We start from the raw sequence: 15,136 nt of genomic DNA on the forward strand, positions 1-15,136 counted from the left end.
TCCTGGCTGAACAGCACTCAGTGACCCTCTGCTGCCTGATCCTGTCATTCAGACCCGCTGGACCAGAGAGAAGTGACTGTGCAAGTTCGCAGCAGCTTAGGGTGATGGACTTGCACACAGGCCGGTCTCGAGCCCACTCACATTAAGATAAAGGCAGTGCAGACCCAGGGGAGCTGGCAGACAGGGGGGTTGTAGGGGGAGGCGGTGGCCGGGTGCGGCCAGAAGTGTGTCCTGACCCACAGAGGTGCCCGGAGGGGACCATCTTCACTGTCAGCTCCTCAGCCCTGCTTGGGGATCCCGGGGACACTGAATACACCCCCTCAGTCGAAGGGACTGGAGTCTTGGATGTGAAAGGTCTTTCGTGGCTCAGACTGTCCTGGGGGCCCTCAGCTTCCCCCCGAGTACCTCCCAGATATTGTGGGGTCAGGACCTCCCTCCAGGCACCGTCCCCCCTCCCCCGCCAGTCATTACTCCTGTGGGATGCCAGGGGCCCACCCAACCACCAGCTTTCTTATGCCATCTGCAGGGGATTCTAAGGGTGCAAGGGAGCATCCTCAGAGGAGCCCGGAGTTGATGAGCAGAAGGAGCCCCACCTGCTGCCATCTTGTAAACTGTAGTTGCCCTGAAGGTAAAAATGGTTTTCAGCCCAAACATCCACCCATGCTGACTGAGGCCCTCTCCCCTCTTTCTAGACAAAAATTCACGGGGTTGGATTTGTAAAAATCCACGCACCCTGGAATGTGCTGTGCCGAGAAGCCGAGTTTTTGAAGCTGAAGATGCCGACAAAGAAGGTCAGCGATGATGCTTCTGCTTCCAAGGGGTCCCTGGGTCTGTGTGTCAGGGAAGCTGGCAGGAGAACAACATCGGGAGGGTCCGGGTTGTTAGGAAAAAGCCCAGGAGAGCTTCAGCGGCCCCCACCCCAGGAGGGCAGAAGGGTTCCAGGGTCCCCTGGGAGGGCAGAGGTTACAGTCTGGGCCCCACAGAGATGGCATAGGGGCCCGGGAACTTCTCATAAACACAAACATGGGGAAACTTCCTGCTCCCTATGTTCAGTATTTCAGTTGGTTCGTCAGACTCATTTTATATGATTACAATTTCTATCTTGCTGGGGCTTTTCTTCTTGATCTTCGACAACTTCAAGCTGGGAACCCCATGTGTACCAGGAGCTCAGGGAGGCCTCAGGGTTTACTTGTGAGCGTGGAGAGGGAAGCTGTTCTCAGGAATGTCAGCTCCCAGCTTCTCAAATCTGCTAGCATCCTTTGAATTGCCTCTTTTTAAACAAATCCAAAGTTGGGGGAAGTTCCCTGGAATGTACTAGAATTGCCCTTTTGGCTGGGATCTCCCGAAACTCTGAGCTTTCAGGAAACCCAGCTTTCAGAAAACCCCAGGCGTGGAGGAGGCATCCTGGCCCATCCCCACCCCCTGTTCCCAGGCCAGCCAGCTCCAGGGGCAGGGGTGGAGGGAGGGTAGAGGGGAAGGGGCTGCCTCCCCAACCAGCTCAGAAGAGATGCCCAGGGTCAGGGCTCAGCAGATGACACGCTCCCCTGCCCTGCCTGGTCTGCAGCTGTATCACATCAGCGAGACCCGCGGCCTCCTCAAGAAGATCAACTCTGTGCTCCAGAAGATCACGGACCCCATCCAGCCCAAGGTGGCAGAGCACAGGCCCCAGACCACCAAGAGGCTCTCCTACCCCTTTTCCCGGGAGAAGCAGCACCTGTAAGTGGGGGCCCCACCTGCCCACCCCTTCCCAAGGAGGGCGGGGTCTGCTGTGTGGTGACATCACCCCATGCTGGACTTGCCCTAATGACACAATCTGCAAGACCAACCAGAATTCTCCATCCCTCCCCCACCCAAAGAAGTGGCCACTTCAGCCCCTGGAGTGTATTCCCATAAGAGCTTGTGCTTCTTGAGCACAGAAATAACCTGGAAATAACCTCTGAGGTCACTACGAACTGAGGAATTAAGGGGACAAAAATCTCTCCTTCTGCTGGGTGACAGTTAGGAAAACTAGCACAGGCCCAAGTGAGGGCAGGCCTGGGCCCCCTCCCCTGCCTGACTCTGTCCCTCTCAGGATGTGTTCTGAGAAACTGGGCAAGGTTGACTGTAGCCCCTGAAGTCTGCCGAGCTCTGGGAGCTGAGAATTGGAAAGCAGCTCCCCAGCCGGAGTTCTGGGGCCCAGGTCTTGCAGCTAGCGGGGCGGCCTGGCAGGCCTGCACCTCTTCTGGAACCTTCCCTCCTCCCCCAATCCTGATGGGCAGTGGGGCGTAGCCACCTGGGTCAGTGGCGGCTGCATGGCCTCGCTGGGCAGAGCTGGAGTGTGGGTGGGAGTGGGAATAGAAAGTTTGGAGTCTGGGAATCCTGTGGGGCTAGGATGACAAAGCTATGGGGAGGAGGAGGCCCATGGACACCCCTCGTCCCACGGGACCCACAGAACTGGGCCTCGGCTCAGAACTGGAGCTTCTGCTCTGGCCTGGGCGTTAGTCATAGGGCAGGGGCCACATGCTTCATTGCTATTTCCCAGTCCTGCTGGGGATCAGACATGAGAGGGAGGAAGTGCCCCAGCCCAGCTTCCCCCTCCAGCTCCAGGCCCCAGGCCCCTGGGCATGAGAGGGAGACACCCGCCTTCCACGGCCCATAAGGCCCCGGCCTCCCTCCACTCTGCCCTGGCTGGCTCCCTCGACACCCCATCTCGCAGGCCTGGCTCTCCTCCAGGCTCTGGGCCACTCCCACCCCGAGTAGCCCTCCCCAGCTCAACCCTGACTGTCTTGGGGAGTGGGTGATACATTCCAGACATGTCCCTGTGCCCTCTAGCCCTAAGACATCTATGTAGCCCAAGACCTTAGGACTGAAACCATTTGGGAATTACAGTGAGACTGTGTCAAATGTTAAAGTATCCAAGAGTGTGATCGCCGTGGTATCACTGAAGCAGAAGTGAAATTGCCCCCTGAGGGTGTCCTCAAAAAGAAAAAGAAAAAGGGTCCTTGAAGAGGGAGGTCTGACCACATTTGCTGCTAGGATCACCTCCCCCACCCACACCATGACCCCGTGTGGGTCCAGTGGGTGAGGATGAGACAGATCCTTCCAAACATCCAGGGTTGGGTCACACCCAGCAGGTGGACTGAGCTTCGCTGATTTCACGGTCACCATTCACAGGGGTAGTGTGACCCCTTAGGGCCTTGGGAACCAGGAAAGCCAACTCCAGTGAGCTGTGTCTCTTTTTTCTCCCCAATATTTCAACAGATTTGACCTGTCTGACAAGGATTCCTTTTTCGACAGCAAAACTCGGAGCACAATAGTAAGTATCGCTCACTCATGGGAATCCACAGCTCCTCAGCAAGGTGGCCCCCGGGAAAGGGGATGATAATTTCATTTCAGCTAAATTCCCCTGGGTGGGGGGACTCTAATTGTCTGTGATGGAAATAATGAGAATAATAAAACCAGCGGGCTGTGAGGAGCCCAGGGGAAGGACGGGTGGATCCGCGGGAAGGAGGCAGAGGGACTCCAGACCCCTCGGGTTATTTCAGAATGTTCCCATGTCTTCAAGGCTCCCCGCACGCCTCTCCCGCTTCCTTGCCGCTGCCTTTATGGAATCTTTACATTCCTCTCTGCCTGGAGGGTTCTGAGCAGGCCTGCCCGGCGGAACTGATGGTGTGGCGCAGACAAAGGCATGAGGGTTGGGGCTAGATTTCCAGGGCTTTGCCAGACGAGCAAACTGCGATTTGAAATCTGACCAGGCCACTCTGCCCTACTCCAGGTATTGGTTTAATGTTTATCCAGCAGCCACCAACTTGTCCACCAGCCATGCTGGGCTGTGTCCAGCTCGGGACCCAACTTCTATCTAAACAAGGATTAACCTGGCGGCCAAGCCGCTGCTTTTCTCTCTCCCCAACCCAGCAAGGAGAGGGGCAGGGCAGAGAGCAGGCAGCCGCTCGACCTTGAGCAGACAGCTGCTCCTCACAGCTGTATCTCGAGGCTGGCAGGCACCAGGCACGGGACAGCTGTGCACGCTGCCTTGGCATGGGGAGCTCAGGCCAAGACCTGGACAGACCAGACCCAGGTCCCATCCACCCTGTGTCCCCTCCCAGCCTGGCAGCTTCCGTGGTGGCCTCTGCTCAAAGGGCTCCCTTGTGCCCCCACCAAGGGTGACCTGGATACAGGGCCTACTGTTATTATTGATTGTGTTATTGGTGAAATTCAACCTCATTATAATAAACAAGGAGGAATTCATTTATGCAAAAATGCCAGCGGCCAGTGTAGTTTGGGGTTGATATATGTCCAGGAGAGGAACTTCCTCTTGGCCACTGACTGCTCCAGGGAACTGGGCCCAGTTGAACCTGAATGGTTTCATTTTTTTCTTTGTCATTTTGGGATGAGGGAGGATAGGAATGGCCAGTGGGGAGACCTGGGAACCTGCCATTTCCAGATGTGTGTGTGCCCTGGTTTTATATTACTGGGAATCACCAGCATGCTCCTGCAAGGGTAGGGTGTAAATTTGTAAATCCATTCTTGTTGTTGGGGAGGTGGCCCAAGGTTGGGGGGCATGCGTGAATGAAGGCTCTGGGGCCCATCTTGTTTAGGATCTGCTTTATAATTGAATTCAGACGTGATCCCCAAGTCACAGAAAGCTATTCTGTCAGAGCCAGTAAGTGTTAGCTGAATCATCCTTGACTCTGATTACCTCTGAGGTGGGGGTCACTGTCTCCCAGAGACCTTGAAGGCCAGTTTGTAAACCACCAATGCACCAGAGAAACTCTTGGGTGACTCAAAACTCTGCCCTTGGTTAGCTCTATCCTATGGTCTCAGAGACCCAGCATCATTCTAGACAAGGCTACGATAGTCCTTCCTGCCTCCTTCCCTGTGCTCCTGGCACTGGGGCAGCCCAATATGCAGGTGAGTAGGAGCCAGGATCATCAGGGAGCCATGGGGAAGGACCAGAGGTGCTGGTCTTGGGACTTGAATCTTCAGCCTGTAGGCGCTAGGGAGCCATAGATGGTTGTGGAGCAAGGTCCTAGAAAAATCACCACCAGTGGCCAGACATGGAAGAGGGTGAATATGGGGTCATAGTGGTGGTTGTGAACCAGGGCTGTAACTGCATGTGGAAGGGAAGAGGTGATTACAGGAGAAGCAGCAAGGTCAGAATGAGGCCACCGATGAGATTCAGAAAGTGCGGGGGAGGGAGCCAGCTCACTGGGTGACTCATTCATTCACTCGTCAGTCGGTTGCTGAGCACCTGGTGTCTCCCCAAGACAAGCGGGAGGGGAGAGGCAACAGGCACGCTGATACTTGGCAAGTGTGGAGGGGTCCGGGACGAGAGAGCTGAGTTAGGGGACTCTCTGGCAATCCAGTGGTTAGTGTGCCACACTTTCACTTCTGGGGCCAAGGTTCAGTCCCTGGTTGGGGAACTGAGATCCTACAAGCTATGAGGTGCTGCCGAAAAGAAAGAGAGAAAGAGAGCAAAATTAGAAGGTGGAACAGTGGGGACCATGGCTCCTCGGTTGCCTGTTAGTTAAGGTGGCCCTGCAGCCACTTAGCTCTTTGGGGGACAAGTGTTTCTGGTGAAAGGAACAGCCAGGGTAAAGACCCTGGGGTCCCAGGAGAGGACCGGTGAGTGAGGGGCAGACAGAAGGCCAGGTTGCTGGGACAGAGCTGGGCAGGTGAACAGAAGTCAGACGCCTCAGGGCCTGAGGGGCACTGGGAGGCGGGACCTTGGGGGTGTCGAGGGGTTGGAGTGCTCTGACCCGAACACCCACGGTGCAGGGTCAGTTCTTTTCATCTCATTCTTCAGATGGGGAAACAGGCTCGGGGCACCAGGTAGTTGGCCCAAGACCCCACAGCTTCAAGGACTCAAATGCAAACAGGCAGACCCCCAGGCCTGGGCTCCCAAGGATCGAAGTGAAGTAATTTGTTAGTTAAGATGGTTGGATGGCATCACTGACTTGATGGACGTGAGTTTGAGCAATCTCCGGGAGTTGGTGATGCACAGGGAAGCCTGCAGTCCATGGGGTCTGCAAAGAGTCAAACACGACTGAGCAACTGAACTGAACTGAAAGGAGCTCAAGTTGCTAGACCATCCAGGGCCACATCAGGGAGTGGTCCTACGGGCAGGGCCCTCACACCTCTGAATTCCAACTCACCCCTCAGCTGGAGAGCCAGAAACATGCCATGCACTGGACGCCCATACCCCTGGGCGCCAGCTCGACAAGGGCCTTTCAAGGTGACCTTGTCCTGACACCATCCTAGGGGGGTGCGGGAGGCTGGTCACAGTCACCACCTCCCTTCCCGGCGACCCTCGATGGAGTAACTGCGGCCCCCGCCCCTGTCTCCACCACAGGTCTACGAAATCCTGAAGAGAACAACGTGTACGAAGGCCAAGTACAGCATGGGTAAGGGCGTGCCTGGGGCTTGAGATCAGCACTCGTCTCGCTGTGTGATCTTCCTCCCCATCTTCTCTGTGGGGGCTGGGCGGCTGGGCTGGGGCTTTCCAGAGGGTTTTGATTTAAGCCTGTGTAACCATTTCAAGGCAGGAGAGCCGTTCCAGGACGGCAAGGCGGTTTTACGGCTCTTTTAAGCACCAAAGGATACTCGTCTCTGGCTGGAGGCGTCGGCAGTGGCCTGAGGCGCCTCTCCTAGCAGAGGCAGTGAATCCTGCCTGCGGGAAACTGAAGGGGCCACCGAGGGGTCTCACCCTGCTCTTGACCCTCTCAGTCCAACGGGAGGTCGTTAGGGTCCCATGGGGGCACCATCCTCAGCCAGTAGCCAGACACACATGCAGCCTAGAAGGTGCCTCCCCCAGCTTCCACCCCGAGCCGCGGCCCTACTGGAAGGGGTGCCTGGATGCAGAACCTGCCACAAAACCATTGCCGCTGGGCTCCTTGGGTACCAGTTTACAGAACACCTCAACCACAGGTGCAAAACCTTTCTGACCAAAGCGTGCAGAGGGAATCCTCTCCCCATGGGGGTCCCTTGCCCGGGCTGAATTTGCTAAAGCAAATCATTTCAGGACAAAGGGATGCCTTTCCCCAGCCTTTCCTTGCTTCTCCTGGAGCTGTTTTACAACTGCTGAGAGCTGAGATCACAGCACAGTCCTTCGTGCTCTAGAAGCGTCTGAAGTTTCGTGGCTGGGGTTCAAGGGTGCGGGGAGGGTCTGGTAAAAGCCTGTGCACCAGGGGAGACCCTGGGGGGTGGAGGCAAGAGTGAGATGCTCCCAGCTGAAGCCTGGGGCAGGCCTGAAATGCAGGGGAGGAGAAAGGATGCCACCTCCAGAGTCAGGTGGGTGTATGGCCCCTGCCCTTCTGGGACTGAAATCTCTAAGCCTGTGTCCTAAGTCACTGGGCATGGGGGAATTCAGGAGTCAAGAGGAAGCCAGGAAAACTGACTCCATAGCACAGTGTCCAATGGAATGAGATCCTCCAGGGTGACCCAGGCCACCAGAGGTGGGAGAAGCATGGGTCTAGCCCCAGCGATGCATCTCTGACCTCAGTCTCCCTGTAGGGTCCCTGTATGGACAGAGGACACTGGCAGGCTACAGTCCCTAGGGTCGCAGAGTCAGACATGACTGAGTGACTAAATGCACGGGGTCCCTGCTGGTGAAGATTTGTGTGGTTGCTGTAAAGGTTTGCAAAGAGTTCAGGGTTGGGCCCTTCTCAGCCAGAGCCGACCCCACACCAGGCCATCCTGGTCGTGGGGAGCTGTCTCTGTCTTCTGGCAAGTTCCATGGTGGACTGGTTCCCAGCAACCGTGATAGAGCAGACAGATGGTCCTTCTCTGCTCCCAATTCCACACTGGCACCTTGTCTGAAAGCCCTCCTGACCTCCAGATTCATAGATGGGGTCTGTCACCCACTAGCCTCTGTGTCAGGTAGGACCCCACCCTCAGGGAGTTTCTGCTCTGGAGGAAGGAGACAGATCAGAGAGAACCAGGTAAACCAGAACATAGTCTTGCAGGTTGAAGGAGCTGGGGAGTGAGGGGGAATTTAGAATCGGTGGTCAGTGGTCTTTCTGATGAGGTGGTGGTAGAGGGGTGGGCCTTCCAGACAGAGAGCACGGCCTGTGCAAAGACCCTGTGGCAGCACGACGTTGAGAGAGTTCTGGGGGCGGTAGATCAGTCCCCTCCTTCACGTTTTATCGTAGCTGAACTTTCCAGCCAGGGGATTTTGGCCACGTGCCCCCACCTTACTCTGCTTTGGGTTTCCAAGCATCCTCAAGTGCCCTGATTACCCCAGATCACTAGCTGAGGAGATGGTCTATTAAGTGGATTTCACGGAGGGACTTTCCCATCCATGCCAGAGCAGAGTAGTCACAAGTGGGACAAGTAGGCCGCTGAAACGTCTGACCCACTTACTACCTAGAAGGGCTCTTGGGCCAGGTGGAGGGTTCTGTGACCAGCAAAGGGCTTCATGGAAACTCCTGGGCAGCTCTAGCTCCCCAGATCAGATCTTCAAGGATCCCAGGCCCTGTGCACAGCCAGGCTCTGCCTTCCCCCCTTACTCTGGGGCTGGGCATCTGAGTCCACACCTCTGGACTCTGGGAGGTGCAGGTGTGGTTATGTTTATCCTGCTCCCAGTGCGGGGCGTTGAGCAACAACCTAGGTCCTGGCCATCATTCCACTGTCCCCGGGAGCACTGGACGGCAAGAATGAGCACCTTGCCCCCAGACACAGCTTTGATCCTTTCGGGGCCTCATTCATGTATAACTAATAGCCGGATGTATAAACAGGGCAAGGAGAGGGAAGAAAGAAGGACTCTGCCCTTTTAAATAAGAGGCGCAAGTGTGATAGATACGGTAAGTGCCTCTGCCCCGTGTGGGGCCCGCAGGTCTCCTCTTCGGCTTTTCCAATCAACCTAAAATCTAATTCCAAATTGTATGTGTGTTTTCTGACACCATCAATTTTCCCATCCGTATTTTTCTCATGATTCAGCTTCTCTAACCACTTACATTCCACTCCCTCATTCATCTGCAGGCTTGCCCTCAAGCAGGTGGGGGTAGCTGGTGAATCGCAGGTTTGGGGGTCCCTCCTTCCTCCCAGGTGTCACTTCCTCTTGGGGTTTCCTCTCTGTCTTTCTAATTCTGCCAACAGAGCATGTTTTTATCATGTCGAACCCGGGGAGGAAACCCCAGAAAGGTGGCCGGGCTCTGTGCGGCCAGGTGTGGCTCACTTTGAAAAAATTTTCAATGATTGAGACAGTCCTGGGACCTCTCTGATTGAACCCGGAGCTGCAGGAGACACGACTGGTCCGTAACCCTCTCTCTGCCTTTATTTTCAAGGCATCACGAGCCTGCTGGCCAATGGTGTCTACTCGGCGGCCTACCCGCTGCATGATGTAAGTAAGCTGAACCCACACTGTCCATCTTTGCGTGTCATTTGAGTCCCCAGGTCCCCAGGACCACAGCACACCAGGGCTCCCCCAGGGAGCTCTTATCGTCCTGCGGTCCGGGCTTCCTGCTTTGGCGCTCCTATAAAAACGTCACCGGCTCACAGCCCTTCCTGGTTCCCCCAGGTGGGAACAGACTTACACGCAGAGCCATCTTTTCTCACTGAACCGTTCCTGCAGGACAGGGGCGCTATGGCAGCAACTCTGCCCCAGGCGTATCTGAACCTCAGGCCAGCTGCGCGCCAGCTCGGTCTCCCCACCCCTGCCCGCTGCCCTGCTGGGCTCTGGCAGATTGGCCAGAGCTCTTCGTGTATCTGCTTCTGCAGAGCCAGTGGCCAGTTTCCTGAGCTGCATCTCCAAATCCCACTGGTGCCCCTGACAAATACAGCCTGTGGCCACAGCTGCATGATGGTCTTGGCTCACGATGGAGAGAAAGAGGATTCTCTTCTTATTGTCTCCATGGAAACAGGGACTAGAGTTCAGCAGGGCACTGGGGATGGGCCATGGGGCCTGAGCAGTGTGGGAACACCGGACGGAGGATCTCTGGAACTTTCCAAATGTGTGTTACTGCAGAGGCTAGGAGAGAACGGGGGCAGGCCTGGGGGTCCAAGGACCTGGATTCTAGTCCTGGCCACTCCCTCCTTTGCGGCCTTGATTGGAGGCCTCCCAGGTCCCCTCTGAGCCCCAGCACCCCCATCTGCAAGTCGGGAATAATGCTCACCCTGTCCAGTTACCAGGGCTGCAGAGGGTGTTAATGGGAATACAGAAGTGGGAGGGCTTTCAGTGAGACACTGGGTTGGACAGACAGAGGGGGTCAGACAGCAAAGGGCCATCCAGCCGGACTGCTGACCCAGAGGGAAGGATGCTTAGCCGACCTGCCGCCGCCCCCTTGTCACTCACTGCGGGGGTTGGGGATCAGCCCATCCCGCTTTCCCATCTCTGTACCTCTGTTCCTGCTGTTCCTTCTGCCTGCAATGCTCTTCCGCCTTCTCTGCCTAGACCCTCGCCCAAGGCAGATAGAGCAACTGCCTGGAGCCTGCCTTTTCCCCTCCCCCACACGGCTGAGTCCTCCCTTCCTCTCTGGGCCTGCCTGCTCTCTGTTCCACTAAGAAAACACTGTTTGGCTGTCATTCATTACACATGTGGCGCCTCCTATGTACCTAGTAATGCGGTGTGGGATGAAATCAGGTGGTCTTGACAATTGACCTATTGCTGGATAAATGTTCCCAGGACCAGGCTCAGACTCGCAGGTCCCAGCTGGAGCTCCTGGCTCCTCCCTAGAAGGGACCTCACTCATCTACCCCACCAGTGCCTCTTGGGTTTGCTCAGCCTCACGGGCACCAGGAACACAGCCCTGCATGGCCTTCCAGCTGGTCACCCCTACCAAGAGGTCAGGGAGAGAAGCCAAAACATTTCAGGGCCTCCCTGCCTGCTTGATTCAGCCCTTTAAGTCTCGAAAGGGAAAGGGAAGAAATCAATGTTTCTGAGCACTTAACTGTATGCAAAGAACCATGTTTAGTAGGAGCTTTATCTCATTTAATCTGGTGCAGACACGAAGGCTCAGAGATATTTAGCAACTTGCCCAAGGTCACACAGCCCCCCTGTTGGGGAGCTGGGGCCAGAAGACAGCTGTGGTTGACAGGCTATTCCACCCCCTGCTGCATAACCACCTCCACCTTCCTGGAGGCCGATGCGCCTCCTCTTCTCAGGCTTGGCTGCTGCATTTGTCTTAGGAATGGATTCTCACTGTAGTTTAAACCGAGTACAAGACCACCTAATCCACGGGGCCCACACAAAGCATTTCCAAGATCCATATCTTGGAAATTCCTCTTGCATCATCATCTTTGTACCTGACAGGGCAGTAGGGAAGCCCATCATGTGGGGACTGTTCCCACTTTACAGATGGGGAAACTGAGACTGCAGCTACTCTTCCACTTGCCCAGGGGCACACAGCCAAGGGGCAGAGCCCAGATGCTGGCTCTGTTTCCAGGGTTCTTTCCAGCCAGATGATGGACCTCAGTCATCTCAAGGGAATATGAGATTTTCCGTCCATGAATTTTCCATGCAGCTGATGGACATGCACACCATTAAGTACTGAAGCTGAGGTTCAAATATTTGGGGCAATAAATCCTTCTGAATGGAGTTCCGTGGACGCCATGCCTTAAATAGAGGATGCTGGCTGCACTGAAGCTGCACCTTAGCCTCTGGCAGGAGGCAGACTCCTCCTGTGCGTGTATGGGTCTCACCATCAGCCTCTCACCCCTGAGCTGTGCTAGGTCACATCTCAGTACATGGCCTGGAGCACCCCACCCCCTCCAGGTACTCACTTGTTCATTCATTCAGCAAGAGCATCCATCCATCAGACCAGGTTCTGGGTCATGGCCACCCAGACAACAACCAGTTATGACTGTGCGTGGAGGATAGAGGAAGAGCCTTCCGACCTGTAACTGGCGTTCAACTCCGGAGAAGGACTTGGCATTTCAGCTGCTGCTGGACAGCTTTTTGGCTTCCTTCCTGGTTGGCAACTGCCCCCTTCCAGGTCCCCAGCTAACTGACCTCTGTGGAAATGAGGTGCTCCTGGAGTCGTGGGGCCATCTCAGTTGAGAGGGAAAGTGCTAGAGAGGCATAAAGGTTGAGGCGGGCGGGTAGGGGGGCGGAATGTCTAAAAACTGAGGGGAACTCGGTTAAACTGCTCCCAGAGCATCTTCATTCAGAGACCACGGGCATTAGTGGTCTGTCTGGTGATCATATTCTCACCACTGGAAGGGGCTGGCTGGCCTGGTGGGGCTTGTGGAAGGAGCTGGTAAGTGGAGAGGGCACCAGGCAGACCCTGTAGGCCCAGCCTCTCCTGCACTTCTATTCGTCTATGTCACCCGTCTGGGAAACACCCTTTTGACTTTTAGGCCCTCCTTTTCTGCTGGGATTGGAGACCTGGATCCAAGTCCCAGGTCTGACCAGGGTCTCGCGTCTCTCCCAGGGAAGTCAGTGTGCTCCTCTGAGCTCCGGTGTTGCCATCTGTAGGATGAGGACATTGGCCTCACTGATCTAACTCAGCATCCTTCCTGGGACACTTGAGAGGGAGAGGGGCTCCTTGAGGTGCATCCTTCTTGGATGAGAGGGGCATCCTTCTTGAGAGGGAGAGGGGCACCACACAGGTGGGGCCTGGGACAAAACAGCAGGACACCTGGCAGGATGGGATGTACATTGACCATCCCTCCAGCCCCCACAGCCCCTTTTCTCTGTGTCACCAGTCCCAAGGGACTGACTGCTTGCTCTCCCTGGGCATCGTCTCTGCATCGAGGGGAAGGCGCTTCGGGCTTTCTGGGAGTGGAGGGAGGGCAGGTGGGACAGCCCGGGGCTCACGGCGCTTCTTATCACAGGAGGAGGGAACCTAGGTGCCCTTGCACACTATACGAGCTTCTCTCCTGGGACGAGCCCACCTGCCTTGTGGAAGGGTCACAGGACAGTAAGAGCCTTTCTCTCTTTCCAGGGAGACTATGAAGGAGACAACGTGGAGTTCAATGACAGGAAGGTAGGTGTGCAGACCCGGGAGCCCGCTCCTTGGGGTCAGGGGCCCTGGGGCCAGCAAGGGGCAGGGGTGCAGGGTCCCAGAGCCTCGGCCCCACAGCTGGCGGAGAAGGTGGGTGAAGTTGCCTTGTTGGACTATTTTCCTCATGCTGTGTGCGTGCTAAGTCACTTCGATCATATTTCACTCATTGCCACCCTATGGACTGTAGCCCGCCAGGCTCCTCTGTCCATGGGATTCTCCAGGCAAGAATACTGGAGTGGGTTGCCATGCCCTCCTCCAGGGGATCTTCCTGACCCAGGGATCGAAACCCGGTCTCCTGCGGCTCCTGCACTGCAGGTGACTTCTTTACCGCTGAGCCATTGGGAAGCTCTGATCCTCAGAAGCATCCTTGGCAGGTCGTCCGAGCGTGTGAGGGGAAGGGAAGTGCCCCGAGCCTGCCCTTTTGCCCCGTCCTTCCTTCATGCACCGACTGTATCTCACTGGAGCAGCCAGAACCTCCACGGTTCTTTGCTGACATTTAGCCTAATCACCCCACCTTCCGGGGAAATGAGTTTGGGAACAGCGAGGCCAGCCACCTGGAGTGCCCCGGCCCCCAGCATCACTCCAGTAGGGGACACCATGGATGGTGGTCAAGCCAGTACTTCTCAAACTTACCTGTCCTGGAACCCTTTTTAATGGGGAAGTTACGGAGCTAGTGTTCTGCGGGACATACTTTGGGAAACACCAAGTGACCCGTTCTGCTTCACTGGCTCCTAATCCCACCCACCTGTGCTCTCAGTCACTCCTGCACCATCACAGCCGCTTCTCCTCCTTCCCTCGCTTGCCTACTCCCCAGTACCAGCCTCTACATAGCTTCCCTGGTGGCTCAGACGGTTAAAGAATCTGCCTGCAATGAGGGAGACCCTGGTTCAGTCCCTGGGTTGGGAAGATCCCCTGGAGGAGGGCGTGGCAACCCACTCCAGTATTCTTGCCTGGAGAATTCCATGGACAGAGGAGCCTGGAGGGCCACATCCCAAGGGGTCACACAGAGTCGAACACGACTGAGCCACTAACACTTTCTCTGCTTCTACATGAACTCCTCCCATCTCCCCAACAAGCCCAGCCCTCCCTCACCTCAGGGAGCCACCCTGCCCTGCATTCCTTCAGCATCCCACCGCCCCCCCCGGCCCCCCCACCCTGTGCACTTGCCCTGCCTCTTCTCCTGGAGAGTGGATCCCGCTGAGATGACGGTGGAGATGACGGTGGAGACGCTTCCCTGAGAACCTCACAATGGAGGCCTTGTCCCCAGTCACCAGGGCCCCGAGCCTCTGTATGGGAACTGCTCTCCGCTCCCACCTCCCTCCAGCCCCCAATACGTGCTTTTAAATCTCTGGTACTTGATACAACTCGCCCGCCTGCCCGGGAATCCAACTGAAGATGCTATCTGATTTAGCACAAAAATTACATATTTGGTTATTTTTAGTGGAACATCTGGCATTCGTCTAAGAGTCCGTGACTTGCAGATCTCCCCTATCCGGTCCACCGGCCTGCCCTGCACCAACCCTGGCCTTGGAACCCAGCCTCCTACGGCCCTCTGCACCACCTGCCACTCCCTGTCACCCCTTCTGGCCATTCAGCATCCAGGTCCCAGGCCCCCTACCCCAGTCTCCCCGCCTTTTTCCCCACGCTCCAGCCTCATTGACCGCCATTCTAATCATAGGAGACTTGACTGATGGCCACGTCAATGCCAAGACTGTGCTATTCAGTTATTACTTAGGAACTACTTGGCACCGCTGTGTGCCAGCCCAGCGAACAGCTCCAGGTTTATTCAGACCGAGTCGGACACGACTGAAGTGACTTAGCAGCAGCAGCCATGTTCTCTGCCTGGAATGCTGCCTGCCTCTCTCTATTTAATTTTATGTCCCAGCAACAAATACAAGGCCCGAGAATACTGGGTGAGTGGATGGATGATGGGTGGGTGACGGATTGACAGGTGGATGGACAGGTAGGTGGATGGATGGGTGGACAGGTGGATGGACAAATGGAAGGGTGGATAGATGAGTAGTGGTGGATGGGTGGAAGGAAGGAAAGACAGAAGGGAGGAAGAGGAAATGCCCCAGACACGTGTTTGGGTCTCAGCTCAGAGAACTCATTCTCCCATGATCATTTCACCCTAAGTGATCTGGTTCTGAGTATTTCGCTTTTGCAATGAAAAAATCCGTGGCATCCTGTCAGTGGCAGGATCCCCATGTGCCCGA

At 56.0% G+C, this 15,136-nt stretch overlaps 1 protein-coding gene across 10 annotated transcripts in view; it reads left to right on the forward strand.

The window, feature by feature from the left end:
* ANO1 (anoctamin 1) overlaps positions 1-15,136 on the forward strand; it is a 189,774-nt gene that overhangs the window by 116,498 nt on the left and 58,140 nt on the right. For 6 of the 10 annotated variants that reach the window (XM_059882962.1, XM_015461362.3, XM_059882963.1 and 3 more), the window contains 6 exons: positions 693-791; positions 1,565-1,716; positions 3,241-3,295; positions 6,332-6,383; positions 9,264-9,319; positions 12,861-12,902. In XM_059882962.1, the coding sequence (XP_059738945.1) occupies positions 693-791; positions 1,565-1,716; positions 3,241-3,295; positions 6,332-6,383; positions 9,264-9,319; positions 12,861-12,902 (456 nt within the window). Of the gene's footprint in view, positions 1-692; positions 792-1,564; positions 1,717-3,240; positions 3,296-6,331; positions 6,384-8,714; positions 8,781-9,263; positions 9,320-12,860; positions 12,903-15,136 lie in introns of all 10 variants that reach the window. The other 4 variants (XM_059882961.1, XM_059882964.1, XM_059882965.1 and 1 more) reach the window with 1 other exon arrangement.

Source organism: Bos taurus, chromosome 29 (genome assembly GCF_002263795.3).
Source record: "Bos taurus isolate L1 Dominette 01449 registration number 42190680 breed Hereford chromosome 29, ARS-UCD2.0, whole genome shotgun sequence".
NCBI classification, from domain to species: Eukaryota; Metazoa; Chordata; class Mammalia; order Artiodactyla; family Bovidae; genus Bos; species Bos taurus.